This window comes from Stegostoma tigrinum, chromosome 11 (genome assembly GCF_030684315.1).
Source record: "Stegostoma tigrinum isolate sSteTig4 chromosome 11, sSteTig4.hap1, whole genome shotgun sequence".
NCBI classification, from domain to species: Eukaryota; Metazoa; Chordata; class Chondrichthyes; order Orectolobiformes; family Stegostomatidae; genus Stegostoma; species Stegostoma tigrinum.
Genome location: NC_081364.1, coordinates 10,016,623 through 10,030,769, shown reverse-complemented (window position 1 = coordinate 10,030,769; position 14,147 = coordinate 10,016,623). Strand labels below are relative to the sequence as shown.

Here is a 14,147-nt window from a genome sequence, read left to right as displayed (position 1 = left end):
TGCTACTGACATGTGTTGGAAGGATTAGCAGGTTGTTACTCAGTCTGTTTGACCACATTGTCATTCCGTCGACCATCAAGTCTTAGAGTGGAATTTAAACCTTGAGCTTCTGGTCTACAGACAGAGACACTACCCACTGCACTACAAGACCTACAGACAGGATGCTATCCATATGTAAATACTATTTCATGATGATGCTATGTACTCAGAAAATTAAACAGAAGGCTGGCATCTCAAAAATGAGGGAGATAAATCATTGTTACTTCTGCACAGTTGTTTGTGCTCATCTCCTGCCAGTCGTATATGGATGCTGAGCTTCTTGAGACCAATCAATAGAATATTCTATGAAATGACCTGATCAAGTACACCCTAGAACTTTGTGGGAATCTAGGGAAGTGATTCCTGGGTCCCTTGCTGAGATATGTGTATCATCGATAGCCACAAGAGAGGTGCCAGAAGTCTGGAGGTTGGCTAACAGTTGTGCCATTATTTAAGAAAGATGGTAAGGAAAAGCCACGGAACTATAGATTAGTGAGCCTGACATAAGTGGTGAGTAAGTTGTTGGCAGGGATCCAGAGGGACAGGATTTACATGTATTTGGAAATGCAAGAGCTGATTGCAGAGTAGTCAAGATGGCTTTGTTGATGGGAAATCGTGTCTCACTAACTTGATTGAGTTTTTTGAAGAAGTGAAAAAGAATATTGATGAAGGCAGAGCAGTGGACGTAGTCGATATAGAATCAGTAAGGTGTTCCACAAGGTTCCACATGGTAGACTAATTAGCAAGGTTAGATCACGTGGAATGCAGGGAGAACTAGCTATTTGGATACAAAATTAATTGAAAGGTAGAAGATAGAGGGTGGTGATGGAGGGTTGCTTTTTGGACTAGAGATCTGTGGTGCAAGAAACGGCACTGGGTCCAATGCTTTTCATCATATAAATAAATGATTTGGATGTGAATATAGGAGGTATAATTAGTAAGTTTGCAGATGTCATCAAAATTGGTGGTGTAGTGGAGAGCGAAGAAGGTTAGCTCAGAGTACAATGGGACGTTGATCAGATGGAGCTAAATTTAGATAAATGTGAAATGCGCATTTTGGTAGGGCAGATCAGGGGCAGGACTTATACACTTAATGGTAAGGTCCTGGGCAGCATTGTCAAATAAAGAGACCTTGGAGTGCAGGTTCTTAGTTTCTTGAAAGTGAAGTCGCAGGTAGATAGGGCAATGGAGAAGGCATTTAGCACCTTGCCTTTATTGGTCAGTGCATTGAGTATAGGGGTTGGGAGGCCATGTTGCGACTATACGGGATGTTGGTTAGCCCACTTCTGGAATACTGTGCTTAATTCTGATCTACCTGCTATAGGAAAGATGTTGTGAAACTTGTAAGGGTTCAGAAAAGACATACAAAAATGTTGCTGGGATTGAAGGCTTTGAGCTATAGGGAGAGGCTGAATAGGCTGTGGCGATTTTCCCTGGAGCATCAGAGGATAAAGAGTGACCTTATATAAGTTTGTGAACAGTCAAGATCTTTGCCCCAGGTTGGGGAAGTCCAGGATTAGAGGACATAGGTTTCATGTGAGAGCAGAAAGATTTACAATGGAAGTAAGGGGCAGCTTTTTCACACAAAAGGTGGTGCATGTATGGAATGAACTGCCAGAGGATATGATGGAGGCAGGTACAATTACAACATTTAAAAGGCATCAGGATGGGTGTATGAATAGGAAGGGTATCGAGAGATGCGGGCTAAATGCCGGTAAATGGGACTAGATTAATGTAGAATACCCGGTCAATATGGAAAAGTTGGACCAAAGGGTCCGTTTCCACACTGTAAATCTCTGTGACTCTAACCAAGAAATCCAGAGAGCACCAGGCACTTGAGAAAGTTAGGGAGAGAAATAGCACAATGCCATTCACAACAAGAAAAGAGTGGTTGGAATTAAAAGCGGAAAATCCAAAAGTTAGTAGCTTCTTTACCTGAATACCTGCAGGTATGAAGACTGTGATGCCTTGGATGGTGGCGCAGATGGATTGAAAATCATCAAAGCTATTCTGCAGCTTGCACCAACTGTTCTTAAGAATCGTGGGTAAGTGTGGATTATTGTAATTTTACATTTCAGCATGAATTTAGGAACATAAGACAGTCTGTTATTTCTATGTTATTTTAATGGAATTGCCAACTTGATGCAACGTGTACACAATTTACTTACCATGGTTACGTGAACACCAGCTTCCCAGTGTTAATTATAGTTAAGTAAAGCAGGTGGAAGGCATTGATCAGGGTGTCACATGAGACAGTCACAGGCACTGTGACAGAGATAATGGGAACTGCAGACGCTGGAGAATCCGACATAACAAAGTGTGGAGCTGGATGAACCAAACAACATCCTAAGATACTGCTTGGCCAGCTGTGTTCATCCAGCTCCACACTTTGTTACAGGCACTGGTACATGTTTGAGTTCAGAAGTATATACCTATAACATTTCACTTTTCACATCCTAATCTCATTCTGTTCCTTTTTAGAGATCAAGAAAGGTGTCTTATAAGGATCAAAAAATGTCCTTACTGTGAAAGGCTATCTGACATCTGAAATTTTGTGGCATGTAGACACATTAAGATGCATGCAGCCATTAGGCTAATTGAACATAACCTTTGGCATTTTGAGGAACATTATTTTGACAGTCTAAACCTCTAAAATCATTATGGTTGCTGCATGCTCCTCAGCTTTGTGATTCTGAGAGGCATAGCAACTGCTAGAATTGCACATAAACTGAAATTTAGGCTGACACCCTATAGTAAAGCTGGAGTTTATCCTAGCAAGTTACTAGTACCCTACTACCCAACATCTGCATCTGAACAGAGGGCCATGAGCAAAAGTCAGAGTCCATGAAATATATAGGCAATACCTTTTTATCCCATCATGGGATTTCCCTGTAACAGCTATTAACCTCAGCAAAATCTAATTGTAATCTTTTGGAATTCACGGAATGTTTCAAGTAAAAAGATCTGTATGCAGCATCTAATTCTAACCTCATATCACCTTGCATTGATTTTGTTGCACAGAAATACGCTGTAATGCTGGTGTTAATGCTGTACACAAATTTCCCTTGAACTGGTTGATACGGTTTGCTTCAGCCACCCCATGTGGGAGTGATTTTCACATGCTTGCCACTCTTGAGTATATTTTATCATCGCTAATAAAATAACAGAAAGTGCTGGAAATAGGCAGTAGGTCAGACAGCATCTGTGGAGATAGAAATAGAGTTAGCACTTATTATAGATCAATAATTTGTACATCAGAACCTATCTTTCCTTCCATTTTTGTTGTTTCCATTGTTTGGAGCTCTTCCTTTTTCATCTATATGCTGGCCTACTGTCTGGTTTGTCTTCGCCACACCAAAGCACCAGGTTTCTAGTCAGCACCTCTGATTAGCGGCAGGAATCAGATCAGGAACTGAGCAAGGATTTCTGACTCAAGCCTTCTTTAATATGAAAATTACAGACTTTGCTTAGCAACAAATTATATGATTGAATTGATTTACAATGTTGATAGTTGATTGGCTCAGAGATTATATGGAATGCATTAGGTTTCCTCTCATAATTTTATCAGTGCCAGAGGACTGTTACTGAAGTAAATGTTTTTTCTCCTCTTACTGGGAAGTGTGGATAACAATCCAGATAAGCTTGGACTGTACAGCACGTTCCTGTCAGCACTACTAAGCCCAAAGTAAATAGAATTGATCTATACGGGTAGAATGTACAAGGCCTTTCTAGAAACAAATTCACTCGTTCTTGTAAATCATTTGGCAAGCCGCGGTGCCAAAAATATAACACATCATTTTTATTATAATACCTTTTTAAAAAAAAACACACTTTTTCCCATCCCCTTACCATTTGTGAGCATGATGCTGCATTTTGTAGTTCTAGGAGGCATTTTGAATATGAAGAGAAAGCACTTTTGAAGAATAATGTTTCATCTTGCCTTTGAGTGAATTGTGAAACATTATGGTATGAGAACAACCAAGGTAGAAAAGCAACAATTTGAGAAACAAAAAGTTTGCATTTGAATAGCTCCTTTCACAACATCGGGACAGAGATTGCAATCACTAAAGTACTTTTTCAAAGATATACACAAAGGTTCACAGATAACAATGTGATAATGAACTGGGACGAAATATCAGCACATTTGAACAAATCAAGAACTTCAGACATCGTTTGCATCAAATAAAACTACAAAAACATTTAATTGACATTAATGTGCTTTCGGGTGTCCAGAAGCCATGAAAGGGGTTGCATAAATGCAAGCCTTTCATTCTTTAAATCATGCTTCTCTGTTGGTCTAACAGTTGGACTGTCAGATTATTTTCTGTGTTTTTTGGTTGATGTAAACTGCTGCCTGATTCATTTGTGCCTGTTTTTAATAACTTTGGCATCAAGGATAAAAATCTAAACCAATATTTTCACTTAACCACACTACCTTAAGGTCACTACCTCCACTGGCAAAACATACGTCCAAGTTTCTCCAAATAATGAAGGGTCTAGACCCGAAACGTCAGCTTTTGTGCTCCTGAGATGCTGCTTGGCCTGCTGTGTTCATCCAGCCTCACATTTTATTCTCCAAATAATTGCTGGTTTGAGACCAAAAACGTCTATAAGAAAAAGCTGATGGGGTTCACTGGATAGTACCTAGAGTCAAGGCAAATGTCCTAATTTCTCATAGAAGCCTATTTGCCATCTCTACAGCCATTCTGCTGTGATCAACGTAGACTGCTTTCAAGCCCCTGTACTAGTATAATGTTTTATCGTATCCTTAGAATGGAAAAAGCCCTCCACAGCCAACAATATTGTTATGCATGAAAACACCGCAAATAATATAAATATAGTCACTTGAAAAATTCCGTTTTCCAAATTATGTTGTGGGCTCTTCCACCGACCTGAAAACATTAATGTTTCAAATCCTAGACCATGATATGAATCTATAGGTGTGAGGCTGGAAAAGCACAGCAGGCCAGACAGCATCAGAAAAGCAGGAAAGTCAATGTTTCGGGCCAGAGTCCTGACAAAGCTCCAGCATCTGCAGTCCTTATTGTCGCCATATCCGATGATATCTCAGATAATGCATTTCTTCTGCTGTAATGCTGTGATGTATTGGTTAAATTGGGGATGAACATATAATCTCTGACTGAAAGGCCAGAATGTTGCAGTTGACTGTTCAGCAGTGGAACTACCCAGCTGGGTGAACATGTTTCAGCATCCCACAAGGTTTCTTTTTTAATCTTCGACACTTCCTTTAGCTCTTCTTGCAAACAGAATAGGAAAGATTATATTTTTTTCCCTGAGGCAACAGAATTAAAATGTGGTAACTGTCTCATTTTTTTTTCTGAAATCTTGTTGTGTGCAAATTGATGACCACATTTCTTTGCATCACAAGAATTAGCCTCCCCCTGTGCTGCTTTCTATTGAAAACAACTTGTGAATTTGCTCTTACCTCTCCTAAACAATAGTAACAAAGTCAAGATCTACTTCCCCACACGTGTTCTGCATTTTTAAGAGGATTTTTAAAATCTGTTTTATAAATTGTGACGACAGGGAATCAACAGTTTTTCTGATGGACTGCTAAGAGCTTGAAGTGGCTAATAGTGGTGTTAATTTATCTATCCATTGGGTGGCGCTGGAGATATCTACAGGGACAGAGTTTGAGGCAGAAGGAAGTCATTAAGTTTTACTTTGCCAGGATGGGAAATGGAAAAGAAAACTGAGCCCTAAGTTAGGAAGTTGAAAATAGGTCACATGGACAAAAGCATTCCTAGAAGAATGAGGGGTCCAGGTAAATAATTGAGATCAAAATGCTCACTTTTGCAGGTATAGCCTGTGTTCTGAACATATCTGGAATGTGTCTTACATGAGAGGGACAACGTTATCAGAGCCCAATATGGACAAGACATGAGACTGGTTTCCAGCCAGTAGGCAAGTGCCACACAGCAGATGAAACATGTCTCTGCTTCCCAGGGCTAGGGAGCATTAATGATCTGCAATTCATCCTAAGGGACCCTCTCCAACCGCTGCCCCAACCCCTGACAATGGACCCAGAGTCACCACATATTCTATAATTTTAAGAGAATTTCTTGTCACTTTACCTAACATTCCGTGTTCCATACATCCTTTCACTAGAATTCTTTTCATCCTATATTTGCAGGGCAGCTAGGAGCGTTATCTCTACCTCTGATTTTTCTGGTGCATATGCCATGTGGATACTGATGTTTCTGTCAACCCCTACCCACTTCCTCCCCCAACTGAATATCTTCTTTTTATCTCTACAATCATACTGAGTGGAGAGGTTGCTCCTCACGATCACAGCCACAATTGTGGCCAAGAAATTTGTGACATTTTAAAAATTATTATTTTTTAAATCTTCTCTTCAGAAGGCATCTCCAACCACACTATCCCCTACACCTCTCCCACTGACTTATTTGCAGTCCATCCAAAATATATGTCAGGTGATTGCTCCCAGCACAGTGCAGTTTGAAGATTTGCATTTGATCCTCAAGTCAGGGTTCCAACCTGAAACGGGGAGTCCTGTTCCTTATCCATTTCAGATCATTTACATGCATATTCCACAGGTTCCTTAAACAGATATTAGGACTTGTGCACGTCTTCTTAAGGAACACCTTATCTGTTGTATTATCCCACGACAACATGGGCCCAGACTGGGTATGTCAGTCTTGGGTGGGAGCCAGCCACCACCCAAAATGTGCAGATTGTTTACTCAATTTCCTATGGAGCCTGGAGGAACAGGCTCCACCATCCCCTTTTTATCCTGTGCTAGTCAGCAGCCAATCCTTCTCCCACCCATTCTGCATCCACTTTTGTCCCTACCACCCACCCTAACTTCAGTTAATGACATCTGAGATGCTTCCATTGTGTGTTTAGCTTCCATTAATTTCAGCTTTCCTTTTAGTCAGGGTGGGGCCCTTTTCTATCTCTCTGTATTTTGCTCTTTTTTTGTTTGATAAGCTACCCTTGACCTGTACTATTCTCCTCCATTTATTTTAATATTGAACCTAATTGTCATGTGGCCACGGTTTTTGCCAAATCAGCTGCATTGGGGTAACCCTGTTTGCTCTATCGCATGACCCAGAACCAGATTAAATGAGGCTAGATTCTATGTTAGAGCAGAGTCATAGCAGCATTATTAAATTGAAAGAAAGTCCACAACTTGCTTTAAATATATTCCTTTCCTGAACATCTTTAATGTAAAGACAAAGCTTCTAGAAATTGGAAGTAAAATCAGACAGTGCTGGAGAATCAAGCACGTCAAATATTACCTACAAGTAAAGGAAAAACATTGGATCTTTCTGGTCTAAGCAGTTGGACACATCATTGTTCTGCCATTCTCACATTCCAATCACTTAATCTGAACTATCAACATTCTTTCTCCACCGGCACTCTACACTCCACCACCTCTCCAACAGCATAAATGCTACCTCCTCCACATGTCACATCAACTCCAATGAAGAGTCGTCTAGATTCAAAGTGTTAGTATGCTATTTCTCCATGGACGCTGCCTGATCTGCTGTGATCTTCAATTTTTTTTTGCTTTCAATACAGATTTGAGCATGTACAGAAATATGCTCCTTTTCGATTCTTTTCATGCAGCTCAACATTAGTCCTGTAAATAGCCAATTTTTTTTAACCTTCCTCTACACCTTCTGAGTGTTTCTAACGTTTTCTGTTTTTCTTTCTTTAGGCAGAACTCTATTATTCATACCAAACCCTTTCCTTTGGCTTCAGGCTTTATCCTGAATTTCCTTTGATGGTCTGTAATATACTTCAACTAACAGGAATAATTTCCTTCCTCACAACTCGTGGGGAACTCAATGTTTACAGTTTAGACCCAATGTATAAATTGCCAATCCTGACCCATTTTTTAAGAAAATGTTTAAGGTGAAGGGGAGATCTTGTAGAGCAATGGATAGAGTCCCTGCCTCTGAGTCAGGAAACTCTGGGTTCAAATCCCATGCAGGGGCTTGGATATTATGAGGTGCCACTGAGTTTGCGTTGGACAGAGGGGCAGGTAATTTCGGGAGGCCGCTCAGCTCACAGCACCCCTGAGTTCATTCTGTAATAGAGAGGACAGACGGCCAAAACATTCAGCAGACCACCCATCGTAGGAAAATACATAATTGGCCCATAAAGTAATACAGTTGGTATGGGCAGATTGGTGGGGCTAGGCAGCCCATTTATTTTTCTAATGTGTTCAATCCAGCAGGAAGGACATGAGAAAGGGTATCATTGGAGGGGTACCCCTTGCCCCTCATTGAGGGCAGGTGCCTAAAAGATAGCAGCCTCACCTTCCTCCCCACCCACTTGTTTTACTGACAACTCCTTTCCTGCCAACACCATCCACCTGTCAAATCAGGGAGGCCCAACCTTTCTAAAATGTTGCGGGCCAAGGCCAGTGAGGACGTAGCAGTCTGGCTAGTCACAGCTCTTTATGGCCACAGGATGAGGTTCTAACCAGATCGTCAGCTGGCTGTCAGCATTTCCTCCAGGAAGCCCTTTGCCGTCTGCATAACTAAAGCAGAAATTTTAGTGCTTTGATTTTAGGTTTTGGGACAGGGTGAAAATGAAAAGATCAGTATTTTGGAGATCTTGCACACTATCCAAAGGTTTGGATTTCCCCTTTAAGAGATTGGTAAAAATGTGATAATTCAAGAAAAGTAAACAAGTAATGCAGTTACTTCACTTTGGACCATGTGTGACTTCAGAATGGGAGAAGGTACTGTCAAATCTTACTGTGCTTTGTGTACCATTCCTGTCTCTGCTTCCGCCTACCTCTACCCTGTTCCCTGAAGTCCAGTGTAGAATCTCCCCCATGACAGTATTATTAGAAATTAGCATGCATTAGAAACATTTTTTTCTTTTACTAATATCTCTGCATATACTCCATGTGTATGCAGTACATATTAGAAAGTAAAAGTGAAGGAAGGAGAGAAGTTTAGCGCTTCGTTTAAGTAGGTAAAATGCAACACCAACTGTTGTCAACTGGGAATCAGCATTTTATTTTACAAGTACAATCATTTTTAATAGCTTGATATTTGCTGGGAAACATTACTAATTTACTTAAACATTTGGTAAGATACAGGACGTGCTGATTTTTAACATGCAGATTGTGCAGGGGATTGAGAATATATTCCTGAAATAGCAGCAGTTATATTTTTCTTGGGTCTGACATTGTTGATCTTGTTCCAGTTGCCTCTGGTGGATGCAGTGTAGCTTGCCAAAGAAAATTGCTCGAAAGTTTTATTGTCATTAACCTTTCAGTTGAATTGACGCTCAACAAACTTGGATGCTCAAAGCTTCACTCCCAACAAAGGAGATAAGATTCCACAAAAGTAAAGAGGAAAGTGAACAACAGCAGATTGCCTTTATATATTGTCCTTAATGTAGCAAACAATATGTGACATTTTACAAGCACAATACCAAACAAAATTTGACCATCAGTCACCGAACGAGAGCTGATGACAGGGGACCAAAACTTGGTCAAAAAAGCCAGTACCACTTAATGTGGTAAACCCATTTTTAAGACTATTGCCAAACTGTGGTCCAGATCTTCATTTCTGTAGTAACTGTAATGAGGTCAGCCAGGTGGACCCCATAGAACATGAGTTCCCAGATCAGGGCGGTTAACCTGGTCCAATCAGGGAACATTAAAGCTGATGTTTCGGGCCTAGACCCTTCATCAGAAAAGGGGGATGGGGAGAGGATTCTGAAATAAGTAGGGAGAGGTGGGAGGCGGACTGAAGATGGATAGAGGAGCAAGAGAGTTGCAGTTGGAGAGAGATCCCCTGAGGTTGGTCCGGAGGGAGGAGGGTAACTTCTTCAGGTTAGGCATTCTGGAAGAAGCTTCGCAGTGGCTTTTATGCTCCTAAGATGCTGCTTGGCCTGCTGTGTTCATTCAGCCCCACACTTTGTTATCTTGAGTTCTCCAGCATCTGCAGTTCTCATTATCTCTGATCACAATTTTAACCTCACTGCGAAGCCTCTTCCAGATGCCTAACCTGAAGAAGTTACCCTCCGGACCAATCGCAGGGGATCTCTCTCCCACCGCAACTCTCTAGCTCCTCTATCCATCTTCAATCCACCCCCCCCCTCCCTATTTATTTCAGAACTCTCTCCCCATCCCTCTTTTCTGATGAAGGGTCTAGGCCCAAAACGTCAGCTTTTATGCTCCGAAGATGCTGCTTGGCCTGCTGTGTTTGTCCAGCCCCACACTTTGTTGTCTTGGATTCTCCAGCATCTGCAGTTCTCATTATCTCCAATCAGGGAACCTTGGTTGACATAAAAAAAGGAGTGTCAGACCATCCTATTCGCTCTCAGAATGGCTCTGAGGGAACTGGATCAGTTTTGAGGACTCTCCCAGTGGAAATAAGAGGTGACTTGGTGACAGGATACCGGCTTTGGTGGGGTTATTTCAGTGGTGATGAGAGAAAAGCACACTTCTGAAGAAATTTAGAGTTGAATTTGAGTCAGGGTGAGCATTTCTGGCATCATGCTGTTATTTGGGAAGTGTGATTCATTCGATCTTGCCATCAAAGACTGAGACCAGTACATGGAAAGAATACGTTATTTTCTCCAGGCAAATGACATTGGGGCAGATGAAAAGCAACAAGTAATTATCTGACTACTTGAGGACCCATAGTTGTTTTGGTTATTATGAGCCTAACTGCTCCGAGTCACCAGATAGCAAAACCTTTTAAGAGTTGACGTATTTAGTTAGAGCTACTACGACCCTAAGCCTATTCTAATTCTGAGATGCTATTGGTTTTGCTCAGCAATTCGAGACGTGGAGGAATCTGTATTGGGATTTCTGTCTAGGCTAAATTGACTCGCAGAGGCCTGTGTCTTGGGTTTAAAAGTTAATGTGATGCTGAGAGACCTTTTGGTATGTGGGATTAATGATGTAATCATGCAGAAGGGCCTACTAGCTGAAGCCCAACTGGACTTCAAATAAGCACCATTGAGAAATGAAAGGGCCATCACAAACAAGGAATGAAACATTTTTGGATCCGGATATCCAAGATCACAGCAGAGGACAGCATGTTATTATGGGGAGCAAAAGTGATTGCCTGAGCAGAGGTCACTGCTAGACACTGGCTGAAGGCCACCAGGGTCATCCAGAGGTTTCTAAAATGAAGATGCTGGCAAGAGGTTATGTCTGGTGGCCAGAGTTGGATGCAGACATAGTTCTGTTGATGGGGCAGTTGCCAAAATGCCGACACGGACAAAAATTACCAGCAGCTCCAGATTCATGGAAATGGCCAGGTAAACCCTGGACCCAGTTACATGTCGACTATGCAGGTCCTTTCATGGGCTCAATGTTCTGAGTCTTTGTGAAAGCCTACTCAAAGTGGCTGGACATGTACAAAGTGCATTCATCAAACACAGGGCTACCAGTAGAAAAACAACATGCATCTTTTGCAATACACAGACTCACAGAAGTGTTGGTCACAGATTATAAGCCATCGTTTATCAACAGGGAATTTCAGTATTTGAGTATGGGCTGCAGAAAGCAACTCACCACCACCTTCTCAAGGGCAACTAGGAAAGGACATTTAATTCTCGCCTAGTAAGCAACACCCATTTCCCATGAGTGAATATAGAAGAAAAACAATGGGATTGATCTGAAATTCTGCTCACAGACATGTTTAAAGCCGTCCCAAGATAAAGTAGTGAATAAAATTTTTTTTTTAAAATGATGATTTAAGGTGTTCCACAGAATAGTGTGATTCTGTTGTAAGCAAAGACACCACCACAAGCCTAAATTTGACTGTGCAACTAGCTCAAGATTTCCCAACAGGAACCCACATTTCTGCGCAGTTGGTGATAGAGATTTCAGATATGGAACCTTTCTGAAGAGGCATTTCCTGAAACCTGCAAGCAGGCCAGCCACCAGCTCAACTGAAGATAATCAATGCCATAGGATGATCCAGGATGGATAAGGAGAAGAAATATATCTTCTAAATAAGAAACAAATAAAAGTCAAAAGTCAATACATTTTATGCTTTTAGCTTTGATTCAGGATTTTGAACAGGGACTTTGTACTTTTCTAATCCTTTTCCACCTATTGAAATATAATAAAGAAAAACTGCTACTGTTGTGAAGAAACATGGATTGAGAGAACTTTGTCCCTCAATGGATTCAAATTTATGCGCCATCCAAATTATGATAAAAGTGCTGGGAAAAGTAGCTACCAGGCTCCTAAGTGATTATAGAAAAAGAATTTATTTTGCTGCAAGGCATTTTCATACTTTTACCTTCTCCTTTATCAAAATTATCAGACTTTCTGATTCTACAGAAAACTGTATTCCAGTCAAAACAGAATCTCAGCATTCCATAGATTCGATTTTAAGGAAATTGAGGGACAGGTTGCAGCATGGTTCATGCTTGGGCTGCCTTATGCAGCTTTTAAATGCAACACCAATTTTATTAATTAAATTGAGAAGTGCTAACACAAGATTTGTTGCGACTGTGCCACATTTTAGCACGCTACAATCTGCAACGCTAACCATGTTACAAACTCTAGGAAATTTTGCTTTAATGAAGTGAACAAAGAAAAAGAACAAAGAAAATTACAGCACAGAATCAAGCCCTTCGGCCCTCCAAGCCTGCGCCATTCGAGATCCTCTGTCTAACCCTGTCGTCTATTTTCTAAGGGTCTGTATCCTTTTGCTCCCTGTCCGTCCATGTACCTGCCCTATCGTGTCTGCGTCTACCACCTCCGCTGGCAGCACTTTACAGGCACCCACCACCCTCTGCGTAAGGAACTTTCCACGCATATCTCTCGTAAACTTTCCTCCTCTCACTTTGAACTCTTGACCCCTAGTAATTGAGTCCTACACTCTGGGAAAAAGCTTCTTGCTATCCACGTTGTCTATACCCTTCATGATTTTGTAGACCTCAGTCAGGCCCCCCCCCCTCAATCTCCGTCTTTTTGAAAACAATCCTAATCTACTCAACCTTTCCTCGTAGCTAGCGCTCTCCATACCAGGCAACATCCTGGTGGACATCCTCTGCACCCTCTCCAAAGCATCCACATCCTTTTGGTAATGTGGTGACCAGAACTGTACGCAGTACTCTAAATGTGGCCGAACCAAAGTCTTATACAACTGTAACATGACCTGCCAACTCTTGTACTCAATACCCCATCCAATGAAGGAAAGCATGTCGTATGCCTTCTTGACCTGCGTTGCCACCTTCAGGGAACAATGGACCTGAACACACAGATCTCTCTGGACATCAGTTTTCCCCAGGACTTTTCCATTTACTGTATTAAAGTGCTTTGGGATACACCCATCAGGTTTTTTGAGTTCAGCAGAAGAGTCATTAGCGCTATCCACTTCTATTGTAAGGTGCCCAGAAAATCAGTGCAGAGAAAGAACGCAAGAAATAAGATCAGGAGTTGGCTATTTGACCCAGCGGGCCATCTCTGTCATTTGATAAGATGATAGCTGATTTGATTGTGGCCATAACTCAGCTTTCATTTTTATTTATTTAGTGAAGGCAAATTTGCAGTGCCAAGTGATTGGTTCCTTGTTTGCTGATTAATGTGATTAGCTCGGTTCTTAGTCTGCAGAGTGGACATTCCTGTGTCATGTGCAGCATTGTTTCTGTCTCTCCACAAATGTGTAACGGGTTTGCATTGAGGCCTAAATGATGTGGGTATCTGTGCAGGGACTCTTGTTACGATCCCAGCTGATATTAATACTGAACAAGTCAGACCCTAAGTGGGAAGCATGGCTTGATAGGCCATAATTTTTATTTTTCCTGTTAGTTTACCATTGTGTGAAGTCACCAGACATACTCAAAAGAGGCTGCTAATGTTTTTTGAACAAAAGAACATTAAAGACAAAAATAGAAATTTCTGGAAAAGGTCAGCAGGCCTGGCAGCATCTGTGGCGACAAATCAAAGTTAACACTCCAGGTCAAGTGACCCAAAACGTTAACTCTGATTTTCCTCCACAGACGCTGCCAAACCTGTTGTACTTTTCCAACAATGTCTATTTTTGTCTCCAATTTACAGCATCCACAGTTCTTTCAGTTTTTATTTAGTTAAAGAACATTAAAGTTTATTACAATCAAAAGAAAAA

At 41.2% G+C, this 14,147-nt stretch overlaps 1 protein-coding gene across 3 annotated transcripts in view; it reads left to right on the top strand.

Annotated features, from left to right (window-relative positions):
- Window positions 1-14,147, top strand: part of hemk1 (HemK methyltransferase family member 1) — a 149,723-nt gene that overhangs the window by 108,318 nt on the left and 27,258 nt on the right. For all 3 annotated transcript variants that reach the window (XR_007249229.2, XM_048547490.2, XM_048547489.2), the window contains exon 9: window positions 1,989-2,084. Coding sequence is in view for 2 of the 3 variants with exons in the window: in XM_048547490.2 (XP_048403447.2) it covers window positions 1,989-2,084 (96 nt within the window). In the remaining variant the exon portion in view is untranslated. The remainder of the gene's footprint in view (window positions 1-1,988; window positions 2,085-14,147) is intronic.